The 15,415-nt window shown below is 35.7% G+C and overlaps 3 protein-coding genes across 3 annotated transcripts in view; 1 reads left to right on the top strand and 2 right to left on the bottom strand.

Moving 5' to 3' along the window:
- The window catches only part of LOC146136945 (uncharacterized), a 33,233-nt gene extending 27,453 nt beyond the window's left edge, over positions 1-5,780 (bottom strand). The window contains exons 1-4 of the mRNA XM_083395086.1: positions 5,481-5,780; positions 4,508-4,613; positions 2,458-2,627; positions 1,103-1,281 (exon numbers count right to left, since the gene is read on the bottom strand). Coding sequence (XP_083251212.1) covers positions 1,103-1,281; positions 2,458-2,627; positions 4,508-4,613; positions 5,481-5,720 — 695 coding nt within the window. The 5' untranslated portion in view covers positions 5,721-5,780. The remainder of the gene's footprint in view (positions 1-1,102; positions 1,282-2,457; positions 2,628-4,507; positions 4,614-5,480) is intronic.
- An 881-nt stretch (positions 5,781-6,661) lies between these two features.
- LOC146136944 (large ribosomal subunit protein eL14-like) lies at positions 6,662-7,148 on the top strand. The gene has a single exon (XM_083395501.1). It carries the CDS (start codon positions 6,697-6,699, stop codon positions 7,108-7,110), a length of 414 nt encoding a protein of 137 aa, XP_083251627.1. The 5' UTR covers positions 6,662-6,696; the 3' UTR covers positions 7,111-7,148.
- A 4,046-nt stretch (positions 7,149-11,194) lies between these two features.
- LOC146136943 (uncharacterized) lies at positions 11,195-15,415 on the bottom strand. Its single transcript, XM_083395866.1, has 5 exons — positions 15,309-15,415; positions 14,072-14,239; positions 13,419-13,556; positions 12,105-12,214; positions 11,195-11,368 (listed from the first exon to the last, which is right to left on the bottom strand). The coding sequence occupies exons 1-5, from the start codon at positions 15,406-15,408 to the stop codon at positions 11,216-11,218; spliced, it is 669 nt and encodes a 222-aa protein (XP_083251992.1). The 5' UTR covers positions 15,409-15,415; the 3' UTR covers positions 11,195-11,215.

The following is a 15,415-nucleotide window of genomic DNA, read 5'->3' as shown; positions in this document are numbered from 1 at the left end:
GTAGTCAGAACCAGAATACCAATCTTTGTTGGCAGCCGTTTTAGCCTAATTCCGAATCTTGAAATTAGGTGGCACTGTTTAACGCCAAGTGTATTAAAATCTAGACAAATACAATTCGTTGTCAAAGAGTGCCACCTTATTTCAAGTCTTAAAACCAGGATAGGTTCATTACTTCAATGAACAAAGGATTCCGTTAGGTGTAGTACATAGTACAGGTTTGAGAAACACTTTTCTAACGCCATGCGCCGACGTTCTTTCTGACAGCGAGAAATCACACAAGGTAAGGTCTTACAGTTGGGATGAACGGTTGTTTTCCTAATACTGGATATAACAGAGGACTGAATAACTCGAAAAGTTTTGCATTCCACCTAGATTTAAGATTTAAAACCAGGTTCATTACTTCAATGAACAAAGGGCTCCGTAAGGTGTACATAGTACAGGTCAGACGTTAGAGAAACACTTTTCTAAAGCCATGCATTTATTTGTTTTGGACCCATACAATCGGAATGTACGTCTATAAAACGCTGCACAGAATGGCCTTGGAAATAAAGGCGCTAAATCCACAGATCCTTATACCAGTCGCAAATATACACAAGTGCTTCCCACCAACAGACTTAGGCAAGTAGAAAATTCTAGTTTTCCAATTTAATGAATTAGAGCAAATACGGCTAATTCTAATTCTAATCTAATTTGTGAATTGCTTGAGTGCTATAATTCTAGTTCCAATCTTATTTTTTACCAAAAATCTTACGTTGTCCAACGGTATTTTTGGTCTTTCAGTCGAAACAAAAAAGTGAATTATTACTCTTCAATCAAAAGAAGTTGTATTTTTTATACTCTGAAAAGCATATACTATACAAAAAGCATAAAACTTAGCTAAGGAAATGTTTGCTATTTCACATTTTTACATGAATAAATTGCAATGTAGATTAAATTGATTGTGGACAATTAAATTTACTTCTAGTTTATATTTGGATTTTCTAGAATTGAGTAGATCTACATCCAATCTAATTTGGAAAAAGTTAAATGCTCTAATTTTAATTCAAAGTAATTAAAAAAAACTAAAATAAATCTAGTTGTCCAGGTCTGGCCACCGTCTCACCAATTCGCCTTTGGATTCTCGTAGCTAGGTATGACGTGATCTACTGGATTGGTCAAGCTGTTCCTGTGGTGCAGCCGGGGAAGGCGAATCACAGAGTGCTGGGTTAAGTTAGGTCGGTTCTCAGCATTCTCCGGTTCTGGGCTCTGAAAAATTATAGCAGCACGGTATGTCAAATTACTCTTGAATGACGGAAGAGCGTTTTGTGCTCAACTTAAACTCTTGAATGACCCCAAAAATGCGTGGTAGTTAGGCTAAAACTACAACTCCTAATGCAAGAATCAGTGGCAAACCTAGTATTATAATCTAGTTTTGTTGCTTCAGTTCAGATCGATAGAAGTTTTTTTGCAACCGAACTTACATCCAGAATTTACGAATTGTTTCGCTCTTAGACACACCCAATGGATTTGGCCACTGTAACCTGCATATTGTCCTAAGAGCTGTATAGAGTTACAAGGGATGCCCGTTGCTGGGTGTTTTGGCCGTGAAGTACGGCAGTCCTATTAGATATCAAACGGTGCCGCACTGCCGCTACTTTTGTTATAATGTTGGTTTATATAAATATGCTGTTGCTGGCAGGCATTGTTTCAAATGTACAATTGTTCTTCAAGTGCCAACGTTTCGACTACCTTCGGGCAATCTTCTTCAGGCAATATAATTGAAAGGCGAAAACATATATATATATATATACATACCAGGCAAACAGTAAGAAAGAAAGAAAAACAACAATGAACCACGTTCTAAAGCACGAGGCGCAAAAAAACGAGATAAACACGCGATACCAGTTGGTGTAAATATATTAAAAGATTTCGAAAAATGTCGGTAACGCCGGGTATAGCCAAGTTTTCTCTAAAAGTAGAGCATTGGACAGTGGACATAAAACAGCTTCTGGTGCACATACGCTCCAGTAATTTCATGTCATAAGTGAAATCATGTAATATTTGTTTTCAAACCTTGGTTTATATATATTAGAATTAGGTTGCTTCATCTTTTGCTAGAATGCCAGTAAGTTACTAAATTAACTTAATAAATAATTTTTCTTGTTTGAAAAAGTTTAAGTTTTAATGTTTATACAAAAGGGCATATTTTTATGAAATCCAATACCATGGGAGCAGGTTTCTGCTTGTCGATCACTGTTCCGCTGACGCGTATAAAAACTAAAAAAAAAACGATTAAAACCGGAACAGACATTTTTTAAAGGAAAATATACTTCGCCCATACTGTCATAGTAAGTTCCTTAATTAAATAGAAGGCGAAATATTCCTTTAAAATGCTGGTTTGTCTATGTTAAAATTAGGATGTTACATATTTTAAGTTGATAAATTTGTTAGTTTAAGACAGTTTAAGTTTAATCTTACATCGGTTTGCAAGCCAAGTTGCGACTTGACGTCGTTTTCGTCGCGTAGGTAAACACTCTTGGCTCTGTGGTATCTTTGGATTGTCCTGTTTCTCGTCAGTCGTTGTCTGGTAGCTCGCGTTGTTTCGGTGCTGAAGGGTGCGAACGACTCAGCTGGGTATCTTCCCAAAGCTATAATGCAACATATCAGTGTTGTAATGACTTAAGTCATTGACTTGAGTTTAAGAGCACTTAAGTCACGATTTTCAAATGACTTGACTTAAGTCCTTTGACCAAAATGACCTGACTTGATTTAAGTATTTTAGACAAATGACTTGGTATTAAATTGAGTTTTTTTCATTAAAATTTATCTCAAGTTTTGCACATTAAACACTTTTATTGGTGTATATTGTGTTTGTGTTATTTTTTTACTTAAATTGTTGCTTACGATCGGACAATTTTACCAATTTTAATAGTTTAACAGTTTACTTTTATTTCAATTACATGACTTAAAATTGACTTGCTCTCATAATGACTTGACTGGGACTTGATGACTTGGACTAGAAATTGACTTGGACTTGGAACTTATTTTCCAAATGACTTGGCTAGGACTTTAGTCATTTCAAAATGACTTGTTTACAACACTGCAACATATATATAAATATATATATATATAAATATATATATATATACAAAAGTACAGCAATTCGAGAGTTATTCGAAACGTCCAAAATGCTACCTACTTCTGTATGGGTTTTAATATTCTTAGTACATTTTCAGTATGTTTCTGTCTGTTGATAATTGTTCCGTTGCTGTCAATGACTTGACTTAAGTGTACTAAAGTCACTGTTTTCAAATAAGTCGACTTAACGTCAGTTATTTGGATAAAAACGATTTGTCTTGATTGGGTCTTTTGAGTACGGTAAGATTTTATGGTGTTGTTCTAAAGTTGAATTAATCTAAACTAGAAGTCACCAAGACCTGTGGTTGGATACCACCGCCCTATAGAGAACAGGCTATTTTGTTCTGAAGTGGCCATAAGGTATAGAAGCTCGAGCGGTTTATTCATGACGTGTAAAATGTTTCACATAGGGGAGTCGGTCTATTAATAGTCACCATAAGTAAGAAACGCACATGTATTGGCAATTTTACGTGGCATTTGAGACTTGGCTACAACTAGTTAAAGACTGCTTAAGCTTGCCAATCAGCAAAGCTTTTACCAAATATACAAAAGCTAAATAAATTTATTTTTTTTAAGTTTGCTATTCAGATGCCAAAATTGTATTGAAAAAATATACCATCTTTTGGCATAATGCATGTTTTTTAAACGTTCGTGGTTGGTATGAGGTTATCAAATTAGTTATTATTGTCCATTGACCGATTAAGTGTTTCAAAATCGTTTTCCTTTTGAATGCTTAACTGAAGGTTAATGTATTACAAGGTTTAGTGTATAAAACAACTAAACTTAAAAGGTGCAAACCTTTGTTCTTTATACATTTACATTGCACCCTATAAAATAACTAAAATGTAAAAAATGAAACAGCAACCACCAATACCCCATTAGTTAGTTGTAGTGAGCAAAGGGGCTTAATTTGTTGACCTTCTTTTGTTGTCAATGAACAAACAACAATAGGAGATTTAAAATCCTGTAAACAACAGGAAAAAGAAACCTAATACCAAACGAATCAGAGGGCGACAAATACCATAAATCTTTTTCCAATGCTGTGGAAAATTTCAGCTCTAATTTTTAATTATATTAAAAAAATAATGTGGGATTAATCATTGCGGGCAAATCTTTACAATTCTGGATATTAAGAGTGCAAGCCAAGCTAGTATAAAAGAAAAGCTCCATTGACAGAGTAATACCTTCTCTTATTTATTAATATCACAAACGTTGGTTGCTTTTTGCACAGTGTTTTTGCTGAGGTTCTTTTACGCCGTTATTGTAAATGGTATTTTTGAAAAAAAGACCCAACTTTATTTATTTTGTTGTCTCTCAAAATGCCATATTGGTCACCAAAGCCATACATTTTAAAAACCTTATTGTGCACCATAGTACTTTATGTACTCACATGTAAACATAAAGTCGCGATGCAAGATCGGTTGCGCAGCAGTCCACAGAAGTTGAAATTGAGCGTAGTCGCTGTGCAAAATGAGATACTCCAGTATCTGACAGCGCTGTAAAAGATAATGGTGGTGGGTATTTCCAAAAGTAAGATTTTTTTAGAAATGACAGTAATAAGAATGCAAGTTAAGTGGCAGAAGTAAGAAAAATTTTAGCATTGCATTGACAAATTGCATATATATATAAATAAAATACATTTGTGAATATGTGTTGACAGAATAAAACAAAGTAGTTTTTTTTTTTTATTAAACTTTACCATTGTTATGAATACATTAATTTATATTTTAAATTTTTGCCACCTTATTTTACTATTAAAAACAACAGTAAATTGACAAGTTAGATGAATTATTTTAATATTAAATTTTCAAAGCCCTTTTTTCATTTGGTCATGGTTCACCCCCACTTAAAAAAGGAAAAAAAGTTTGGCAATAAAAATACAATAAGTGCAGATTAAATAAATAAAACATTTTTTTTCAATTGACTTCTGTCCATTATAAATTAAACCAAAATTACACCCAATGCCAAGTGGTAGTATCGGAATTATTCCGATACCAAATAAATATGGGAATTTCAGTCATGATTAGGTAAAAAATGCAAAGATCTTTTACCTTTAAAAAATTTAAATATAAAAAAATAGTAGGTTAACAACTGGAGGTAACTAAACTTATTAGCAATTTAAAGCAATTTTTGGCTTAATAACTGTGTAGACAATGTTTTCATTTTATATATTTTGCTGGTTTTATTATAGTATTGACAGTATTTAGTTATAAGATTGTATTGTGTTACTTTTAGTCCAAAATATTGTGTATCAAAAATTGGGAAAAAGTATTGGATTTCCTAGTGATAAATAAACTATAAAAGTTTGTTTTTTTAACAAATAAAATTAGAAGTTGGTGAGTATCAAATTGAATCTGACTGACCTCGTCATGTGACCAATTTTCAAACCAAATTGCCAGTTCGTCCAGCTGTTTTTCAAATTCAACGCTCGTGCTGTGGTCCAAAGCATTTCTTAACTGGAAGCTTTTCTCACTTTCCGCCTTGCTGTCGCTTTGCCTGAACTTTGCAAACTGGGTGCTGATTCCGTGCTTGAAACCAACAACTGGAAACTGCACGACCTGCAGGTCAGGCGAACCATGGGGATTGTTCACTTCAGATGCCATTTGCCGACCACTACGCTACCGAAACACTTCAAATAACAATATGGTTATTGTGTATGTTGTGCGTTTGTCAGCTGGTTTCTTCTCATACAACATATGATTTTTTTTTAGGTCAATAACTTAACTTAAGGGCAGTTAAGTCGGAACTGTTTTAAATAACTTGATTCGAAAGATGACTGTTATGCAAATTGCTTGACATCACTTGGGTTGAATATTTTAATAATTTCAATAGCTTAAATCATTTGTATTAGAAGCTAACAATTTAAGTTGCTGAAATACTGGGACTTGACTTGTTGTTTGACTAGCCAATTTCCTTACTTCGAAATAACCTTTTACAACACTACAAAACATTCTTAGTAAAACCTGACATATAATCATTTACAAAAACTAATCGTAATTACAAGACTCAATACTTGAAAAACTAGCAGATCCGTTAAAAAGCTAGAAATTGTAACGAATATTTGAAGCACAAACAACACAAATTATAAAGTTCAAAAGTTGAGAAAGTCATAGTTTCTGCGGAGTCAAGGACCACAAGCTGTTACGCTTCAATTATCTCTAAAGTGGCGTAACAAATATTTTACCTGATTTTTAAACTATTATTTATTCCGAAGTAGCTAAAATAGTATATTAAAAAATTTGTAATAGTAGAAAATGCACAATTGTTATCAAGGAAAGATACACAGTGTTATACATACTTTTTTTAACCTAAAATTTTGAACAAAAGTCGTTATCACGTATTTAAGTGAAAACAACTAAATTTTTGAAATATTTAAGATCAAATTTTTACTTTGGATACAATGTCTGCATAACTGTGTTTGTAAGTACTTTTACAACAGATATATTGACTGCGGCGTTTTTAGAAATGTATAAATTCGTAAAAAAAATCAATGCCGAGTCGTTGTGAAAACAGACTGGCACGCAACCGCAGGCGTGAAGAAACTCTCGCGTTCTTTTTCCGTTCACCGAATTCAGCAAGATGGTGTACAACAAATTTGTCGAGATTGGCGCAGTTGTATACATCAGTTTGGGCCCGCAGGCCGGCAAACTGGCCACGGTGGTCAACGTGATCGACCAAAATCGCCTTCTGGTCGACGGCCCGTGCAACAAAGTGCCACGGTGCGTGGTCAACCTTAAGCAAGTCCAGTTGACAAAGTTTAAGATCCCCCTGACTTGGGGCGCCCGCACCAGCAACGTTAAAAAAGCCTGGGAAAAGACCAATGTCAACGAGCAGTGGGCCGAGACGGCCTGGGCCAAGAAAATCGAGTCCAAAGCCAGGAAAGCTGCCCTGACCGACTTCGATCGTTTTAAGCTGATGAAGCTTAAGCAAAAGCGAAGCAAGATCATCGGAGCCGAAATGGCCAAGCTGAAGAAACAGGCCAAGAAAGCGTAAATGCGTTTCTGCGAGACAATAAAGCCTCATTCGTGGCAGTGAGTGTCTGTTGATTGACAGAAAGCTTGGTAATAAAGGTAGTTTAAATGGCTCGATAGGCTCACCGCTTCGAACAACATGGTCTAAAATTTGTTACATTAATATGTATTTCACCATGTAAAGGAATGGCATAATCAGTTAATCTATATACAAATAAAAGTATTTGTCCATTTAACTGAAGTTGCCATTTCTTTATACCAGTGGCTCCCAAAGTTTTTTGGCTCGCAGCACACTAAAAAAATCTTAACTATTTCGTGGCACACTTTTAACAGAACTAATCTAGAGAAATTTTATAATCGTCCTTAACACACAACACACTATATATAAATGTCTCATAAATTAATAATTTGTAATGGACATTGCATATTTAAGTCTAAAATGCTTGTGTGTATGGTAACACAAATACTCTCTTTCAAAATTGCAAACAGTTTTGCGGCACATTTGGCAATCTCTCGAGGCACACGGCACACTCCGCGGCACACAGTTTGGGAATCACTGCTTTATTCTGTGAAATGCATATTTATGTGGGAAATTTTAGACTTTACTGATTATTGTTCGAAGCGAAGCGTTTCCTAAGCTATAAAAAATATTGAAATTTTATCGTCAACATTATTTGTCCGGTTGGAGGTGAAGATTGTTTTGCTAAGAAAGTAGTTTAAATTAGATTTAAAAAAATATCGTGCTGATTTGCAGGATTACTGTCATGCAGTTGCCTAACATTCAGAAAACTAGGTAATTTATACATATAGCAATGCAATGTAGGGGGCTGACTGGTAACTTTCATAATTACATCACAAACTTTTGGCTGTTGCAATATTTTTTAAATTTTATTTGTTTTTCAGAAACTTTCATATGTCTCGCTTGTAAAAAATACTCTTTTCACAGTGAGTATTAGCAGGAAATGCCTGTGTGCACATACAACCATTATTGATTATACATTTGTTAGGTTTAGGGTTGGATTTTTCAATCAGTTTCTGGTAATATAAACTTTAATTTGTTTAACGGAATCTTACAATTATTTTTGTCTGTTTCCAAATCTATTTAATTCAGTTGGAAACCCGTGTAAATAGCCCTTAGGAATTTTTTAAAACTCAATATTACAGGAAAAAATATGTTTGTTAAAAAGAAATGTGTAACAACCCTCATGTAGTAAATTATCAAGCCATCCATGATTTCTGTTACTGCCGAAATATTTATTTTTAAAATCATTCACTAACCCTGGCATCCAATGTCTGTGACCAACTAATATCCCTTTGGCATAATAGGACTCTTGGGCTATTTTAATCTTTTCTTGCCCTCAATTCAAAAAATTCTTGTCATAAGTTTTGTAAAATCTAATTCTAAGGTCTTTAAATGAATTCACCTGTTGTTTGGTGCAACTGTCGAAGTTGATAATACAAAATTAACTACATTTAAAGGTGATGGTATAGTATATGGCCTACCTTATTTATTGTTGAGGTAAATTATTAAATTGCCTTATCAAAAAAATCATTTTTTTTAAACATTTTGAGAAATATATCAATTCTTGTAGCTTGAAGTTAACCACTCGTTACTAAACAGCTGAAACATGTATTTATATGTCACAAGGTTGTTATTATACTACCTCATAAAATTATTATTTAAGTAGGGCGTAGGCCACTTACCATAATGTTACTAAATTTACTATAAATATATATATAAGAAACAGGGCATTGGTGAACAAATGTAACTTGTAATAATCCATGAGCATATCATACTGTCAATATAAAGATAATGAAATTTCCCCCCAAAAAGTAAATTCCCCCAAAGAGTAACCCCCAAAAATTCGATATCCAGTCTATAAAAGCTTTATAAAAAGGCCTAGTATACAGCATCATGAAACATGTAGTTGTTATTCGGTTATGTTTGGCCAACATTATGTATCTTTAATATATTATACATTTTTCGGTTTGGTGTAGTCCAGTGGTTCCCAACTGGATGGCCATGGCACAATAGCTGCCATTTCTGATGCGAAACGATTCTGAAAAAAGTTTTCGATTCTGAAAAAAGTTTTGAGTTCTTTGAAAATCTATATTTGTTCTCGCTTAGTAAGCCTCTTTATACAACTCTATGTTAATGATCAAAATAAATCAACTTCTGCTTTCCTTCATTGTGTCGAGTTAATTTGTTTTGTTCTAGTTCTGTTTTTACTGAAGTTTTACACTAAACCGCCTAACGAAAATTCTAGAAGGGTTATTAAAAGGTTGGTCACCACTGGTTAAGTTTTTTTTTTTGACTCATACGAATAAAAAAAAATACGAATAAAAACTGTTTCTTACAGCGTATTCCAGTCATAAGATCGAAAGAAGAAAAACACCAACATCGAAATAAAACAAAAAAGACCAATAATGCCTCATAGTCATAATAACATCTAAATACGAATTAGTCCTATATCCGTCGGAATATTACCTAAAAATGGCCATAATCAGGCCAATGAACTTTTTGACAAACCCGAAACTTCACCCTTAAGTACATCACTAACCGTAATAGTTTTAACACCATTATCCCCAACTAACCCCAAACAATCTTGTGCAAAAAACAGTGGCGCCAGTCAAACTAGGGCTTCCAAACGTCGACATCAAATCCTGCGAAGGCCCCGATCGTGTCATACTCTATCCCTACAGTTTCAGGCTTTATTTTGGCCATTTAGGCATTACAACGATAAATTTGGGACGTATTTCAGGGCTATCATACTTTCAGCAGTCAAAAAGAGGTGGATTTTTTGCCGGCAAGTAAAACGAAAGTAGAATTGTTTCGTTTGAGTTTGATGATGTTTTATGCTGATTTTCCGTATCTTTGGATGTTTTGGGATTCTTGGATTAATTTTCGATAGGAAATTAGGTGTTACTGGCCGACTCGAGCGCAAATATTGATCTATTTGTTGCGAATTTTGCTGTTGGTTGCTACGAAAAGAGTTATAAGCGACGATTTAAAATCCTACATTTTAAAGTAAATAATCACACACCTTCGCTTTATGGGCCTTTTTACATGTGAGGTTCTGTTGCCATTTTTCTGGCGCAATGTTTGTAAAAACAATCAAGATAGTAGGGCTGGTAGGGCAATTTGTTGGAAAACCTTTTCTAAACCAGAAGTTCGAACTCAGCATGTTTCATGGCTACAGTATTTTTTTGAAATAAATACAACGTCTCGCCTAAAAGTCTTGATGAAAGTATAAGCAACTAACTCGAAATGCGAAAAAAGAGGACATTTGAGCAATTTTTAGAGTCCTAGGAGGACCATTCAATTTTCTAAAGAAAAGAGAACAAATCCTCCTAAAAGAGGACGTATGGTAAGCCTAACGTATTTCGACAGATTTAGGTCTTATTCGGACGATTTAGATCTTATTCTGCCATGGATTTTACTATGTATTTGACTTTATGTATTTGTCTTATAATGCTATTTATGGTAGGCCTATTATAGATTAATCTCTTTTAGATATTGTAGCTTTGTAGGTCTTATTGTGTGTACCCCTTACAGCTACTACACCCATTGACTAGCAACGACGAAGGTTATTCATCCCTGGTCTCTAAGTTCGTAGTTTTGCAAACCTATTTGTTTAAGGCCAGTTTTTTTAAAGGGGCCGGCAGCCATAATAATATTTAAAAAGGGCCTGTGATAAACATAGGTTGGAGATCATGGCTTAAGGGCTTGGTTTGACTTAGACTACGTTTACTTAAGTCAATATTTTTAAAAGACCTTTCTTGACGTTATATTTTCGTCCTAATGACTTGTCTTTGACTAAAAATGCCGTTTGCCACTCTAGCTCTAGCATATTGGTAAAATCCGAAATAGAAGAACTAGAATTAGTACACACATGCAATTCTCAATTTAAATTATAATTACCCTTATTTTTCTCTAATCTTTAAATTAGAAACTATTGTTTCCCAAGTCTGCTCTGAACCACCACTATTACTTTTGTAAATAGTCTAATATTACGCAAAGCTCGTTTTTTAATCAAAATACAACCTTTGGTGAATTTAATTTAATATACTGAATAGGCCTATCCACCAATGTTCAAAATCGCTTTTTAAAATCGGTGCAAACGAGACTAGAATTTGCTGTTCATTTGTGCCACACGCGACGCCGAATCCATATGATGCTGCGAGACGTTTTTATAGGCTATAGCAATCTGCTTCTGGTAGTACTTTGCTCGTTCCATTGAAACGTCGTTCAGTTCCAAACCGGTGCTGAGTGCCTTTATCTATTCGGTAAAATATTGTTTTACTTTTTCTGGGTAATTATTTCGTTAGAGCCCAGTTTTTTGAGCTATTTTTAAAGCATTTAAATGTCAAAATATTCGCGGCATACTTTTTACAAAACAACAGTTTTATAAGCACGTTTTCTAAAACACTGTTAAATTTAGTGGAAGTGTTTGTCGGATGGAAGTAAATTAAATTTTATTTGACCTGATGAAGCAAGGTTGTTCGAAATCTTGTCGAGAATTTAATACAATTTGTCTTCATATAGTGCCACCTAAATACCCTAGTAAGAATTAGACAAATACGACCATTTAGAAAGCCTGACAGTTTGTATGGCTAACACAGCGGTTCTCAGCCAGTGGGCCATGGCTCACCAGTAGGCCATAAGAACATTTGAGGTGAGCCACAAACCAATTTAAAAAAACTCAGATTTACTTCCATTTTTTCATTTGTGTCACTACATTTAATTTTACGGGAATAATGGCTTGGGGAGGAATAAAAAGGAATGCAAATTTATTGTTCAGCCGCAAGTATCTCACTAACGCACGGTTGAATAAATAATCTTGAAATTATGTTCTGCTGTGTTTTGTTCTAAACCTATTTTACAGTTTTTTCTTTCATAAAACTATTGGGCCACAGAATTTGTTTTTCAACGTAAATGGGCCACGAAAGAAAACAGGTTGAGAACCACTGGGCTAACAGTTTTACTTATTTATAAAGATTTTGCAATACACGAACCTGAATCTGGCAGGTCTGTTCCACTGTGTACATCAAATCGAAGGCTTTTGCAATACTCTCGCCCACTGTGACAACTCCGTGGTTTCCTATCATAAGGATCCGTTTGGACTCTGTGTCAAAAAAGTGTCTTGGTATACTATATAGCAGGGGTTCTTAAACTTTTTTTTATCGAGGCCCCTTTTTTTTGCTTTGCATGGACCCCCGGTAGACAAGAAATGCTCCAAAATGACGTCATAAATTGACGTCACAATACAATAGACTTTATTTCGGCCGAAAAATGTGAAAGTTAAGGGGTCTAATTATACATTCAGGACAAAAACCGTTTAATTTTTAATTAAAGTGTTTTTTTTTAAATTAATTACTTTAAGTATACACTAGTTCTTCAAATTAGGCCTTCATGGACCCCCTAAAACTAGTTCATGGACCCCTTAGGACCCCAGTTGATGAACCCCTGCTATAGAGCGAATATAGAGTCACGAATTATCGTTACTTCGCCATCCCAAAGTATAGGCCGCGACCCAAACATAAGCGAAGGGCAAAAAAATGGGTCATGCAGCGACGATTCGAATCTTTTCGGCCCACAACTGCATGACAAAACTGAAATATAAAAAATATCCCGCAGCCCACTTAAATTGCCCACATTTGAGACGCGGCCCACAATTGGTCGACCACTGGGACCACTGGATAGGACTTCAACAAAAATGTTGTGATTTTAGAAAGAACGCATTCCTGCAACTCTAAACCGCTGAACATTTTCTTGGATTCAGCGGAATATCGTGCGACCCACTTCCTGTTTTGGAACGTTTAAGTTTGCCAGCGTTTTTTGGGGGCGTTTATCACAACACGATGTTTGATGCAATGGTTTTGGGATTTATTTTGCTTTTTGACAAGGTATAATTTCTTAGCTTGATTACGAATCGACATCATGTTGATTAGGACGTTTCGATACGAGCTTGTAGGCCTATTAGCCTTAGTTGCTCAGTTAACATTAACTGAAGCTGATACAAGTTCGTGTCGAAACGTCTTAATCAAGCAAATGTCGATCTAATCGATCAAGCTACATTACAGATCAATAGTGTACCCAAGTATAATTTCGTACTTGTATGAATAATAGCCTTTTAACGACGCTTTAGTCAATACAAGCCAGTGCGTTTAAAACCATATTTTTGACCATGTTACAAATACGGAAAAAACAGTGACTTAAGTGCACTAAAGTCAAGTTATTTAATTGGGTCATTACAACACCAAGTTTTTTTAAACAATTTAGCTGTTGAATGTGCTCACTAGTTTAAATGTTTGTGGCTGCGCTCCTACCTCCCAAACAATCGGCAATCCTATCGAATTCCATGCTGCGTGGTCGAATTCCGTCAAAATCCCGGTCATAGGCGATGTCGTCAATGATACCCATACTGCTTGTGTGAAGACAACGAACCTTAAAGTCCTTCAGACAACCTAGGAATATATGAACAGCCTGCTAAATTGAAGTGTTTTTCAAAGAGTTTAGTCACTTCAAAAATTTAGCGGTGTCTGCACCTATAAACAAGAGTAAAATCCGCATTGCCTTATTTAATCCATTAGTGAATTGGGCCAAGCACAACTAATAATGACTGAGCGAAGGTAATATACCGAATATTTCCTATTTTTTAGACTCGGGACTTGAGACACTGATAATTAGGCTGCAAGCTGTAAATTGTATAAAAGTGGAATGGTGGAATATTGTATTTATGTGTGGATGAGTTATATGACGACCCTATTAGTGGATTGCTGAATATCCATCAGTGTTTAGTTACGTAAATTGGTAAAATGCAGGCTGTAGAGTCGGAGTCGGGACTCAGACATCGGACTTGGGGTATTTTTAACCGATTCCGCAGCCCTGCATATATAGGTGCAATATATTAATTTCGTAGCAGCCATCAAAGCCACACCTTTAAAAAACTGTACGTCTAACTCTCAGTAAGGTAACTCACACAGGCTTGTTGCATTGATGGGGTGCGCGTGAAAAGCAGCCCTGATATCTGGCCTTCTTCTGTGTATTGTAAGATGTAACCCCATAGCAATTTCGGACACTGTCCCTTGCCCTTCTATCACGTTGCCTGTGTCGAGATCCATTCCAACCAAACCCTCGGGAGTTACTTCTGTAAATTACAAAAGGAAAGTGGTTCGTCGACTTGCCAAGAAACACCTATATACATATATTGCTTAAGGCAGGGGTTCCTAAACTGGGGTCCATGGACCCCTTGGGGGTCCGTGAACTAGTTTTAGGGGGTCCATGAAGGCCTAATTAAAATATTCGTCTATATTTTCAAAGTTACCATTTTCTCGAAGAAAACAGTTTAATTATTAATAAAACGGTTTTGCACTGAATGTATTTAGACTCCATTCCACTTTTACATTTTTGGACCCAAAGCAGCAGATTTATGAAGTTTTTTTGTATTGTGACGCCAATTTATGACGTCATTTTTGAATTTTTTCCCCCTACCGTGGTCCACGCAAGGCCCCCCAAAATTATAGGGGTCCGCGGTAAAATAAGTTTAGGAACCCCTGGCTTGAGGTAACATGAAAAACTACTGCAAAGAGGTCTGTTAATTTATTTTTATTACGTACACATGAACTTGCAGTTTAGTTTATATTTCTAGCAACGAAAGAACATTTGGGATTGCTATGTCCGTGCTGTGTCCTTCAGAAGCAATTTTGACCTCATTACTATCGAGTTAATGATTGGATGGTGGTGCGTTAATACGCCTTAGGCTACCGCACCAACTTTAAAGTTCAGAGATACCGGTACCGTGAAAAAAATTTAAGAAATTTGCTGATCTCAGTGATCTGTTTACTCGGTAGGCGAACAATACTGCTGATTTACTGATCCACTGGTCCCCACCGGTTTGTGAACCACTGGTGTCCATTTGCACTTGGCATGGCCTGAGTTGAAACTTAGACCAGCTTTTCAGGTGTATTATTTGTACCTAACTAAAATGCAATGAATTTTTCCAATTAAACCTTTTCTATTGGATGACATGCAAAACTACTGAAAAGAGGTCTGTAACAAAGTATCACCTTGTCACATTCCGAACGGAACAGACAAAATATTTAGCTACGAAAACCGTATTGTCCGCCCATGCCACACTTATTAATAAGGCGCAACGTCGTCGCACAGTAAGTCAACAGCACAACACCCGCACAACCGTACTGTGACCTTGAATTCACCTTGCCACATGATTCCGAACGGAACGGTCAAAACCACGACACCGTTGCCATCACGTGACTTGGCTAGTGCTGAAACGTGGTTGAAAACGCTGTCCTGCATTCCGTAC

The sequence above is a fragment of the Ascidiella aspersa genome, chromosome 8, assembly GCF_963924565.1.
Source record: "Ascidiella aspersa chromosome 8, kaAscAspe10.2, whole genome shotgun sequence".
Taxonomy (NCBI): domain Eukaryota; kingdom Metazoa; phylum Chordata; class Ascidiacea; order Phlebobranchia; family Ascidiidae; genus Ascidiella; species Ascidiella aspersa.
Note: the sequence above shows the minus strand (reverse complement) of the source record. Positions and strands in the feature narration are given on the sequence as shown.

Bases quoted from the DNA above. Each gene is read 5' to 3' on its own strand.
- LOC146136944 (XM_083395501.1), top strand. From the start codon at position 6,697: ATGGTGTACAACAAATTTGTCGAGATTGGCGCAGTTGTATACATCAGT.
- LOC146136943 (XM_083395866.1), bottom strand. From the start codon at position 15,408: ATGCAGGACAGCGTTTTCAACCACGTTTCAGCACTAGCCAAGTCACGT. The intron at 13,557-14,071 runs GTGAGTTACCTT...ATATATTCCTAG, and splicing joins CATCAATGCAACAAGCCTGT to GTTGTCTGAAGGACTTTAAG. The intron at 12,215-13,418 runs GTAGGAGCGCAG...TTTTTGACACAG, and splicing joins GATTGCCGATTGTTTGGGAG to AGTCCAAACGGATCCTTATG.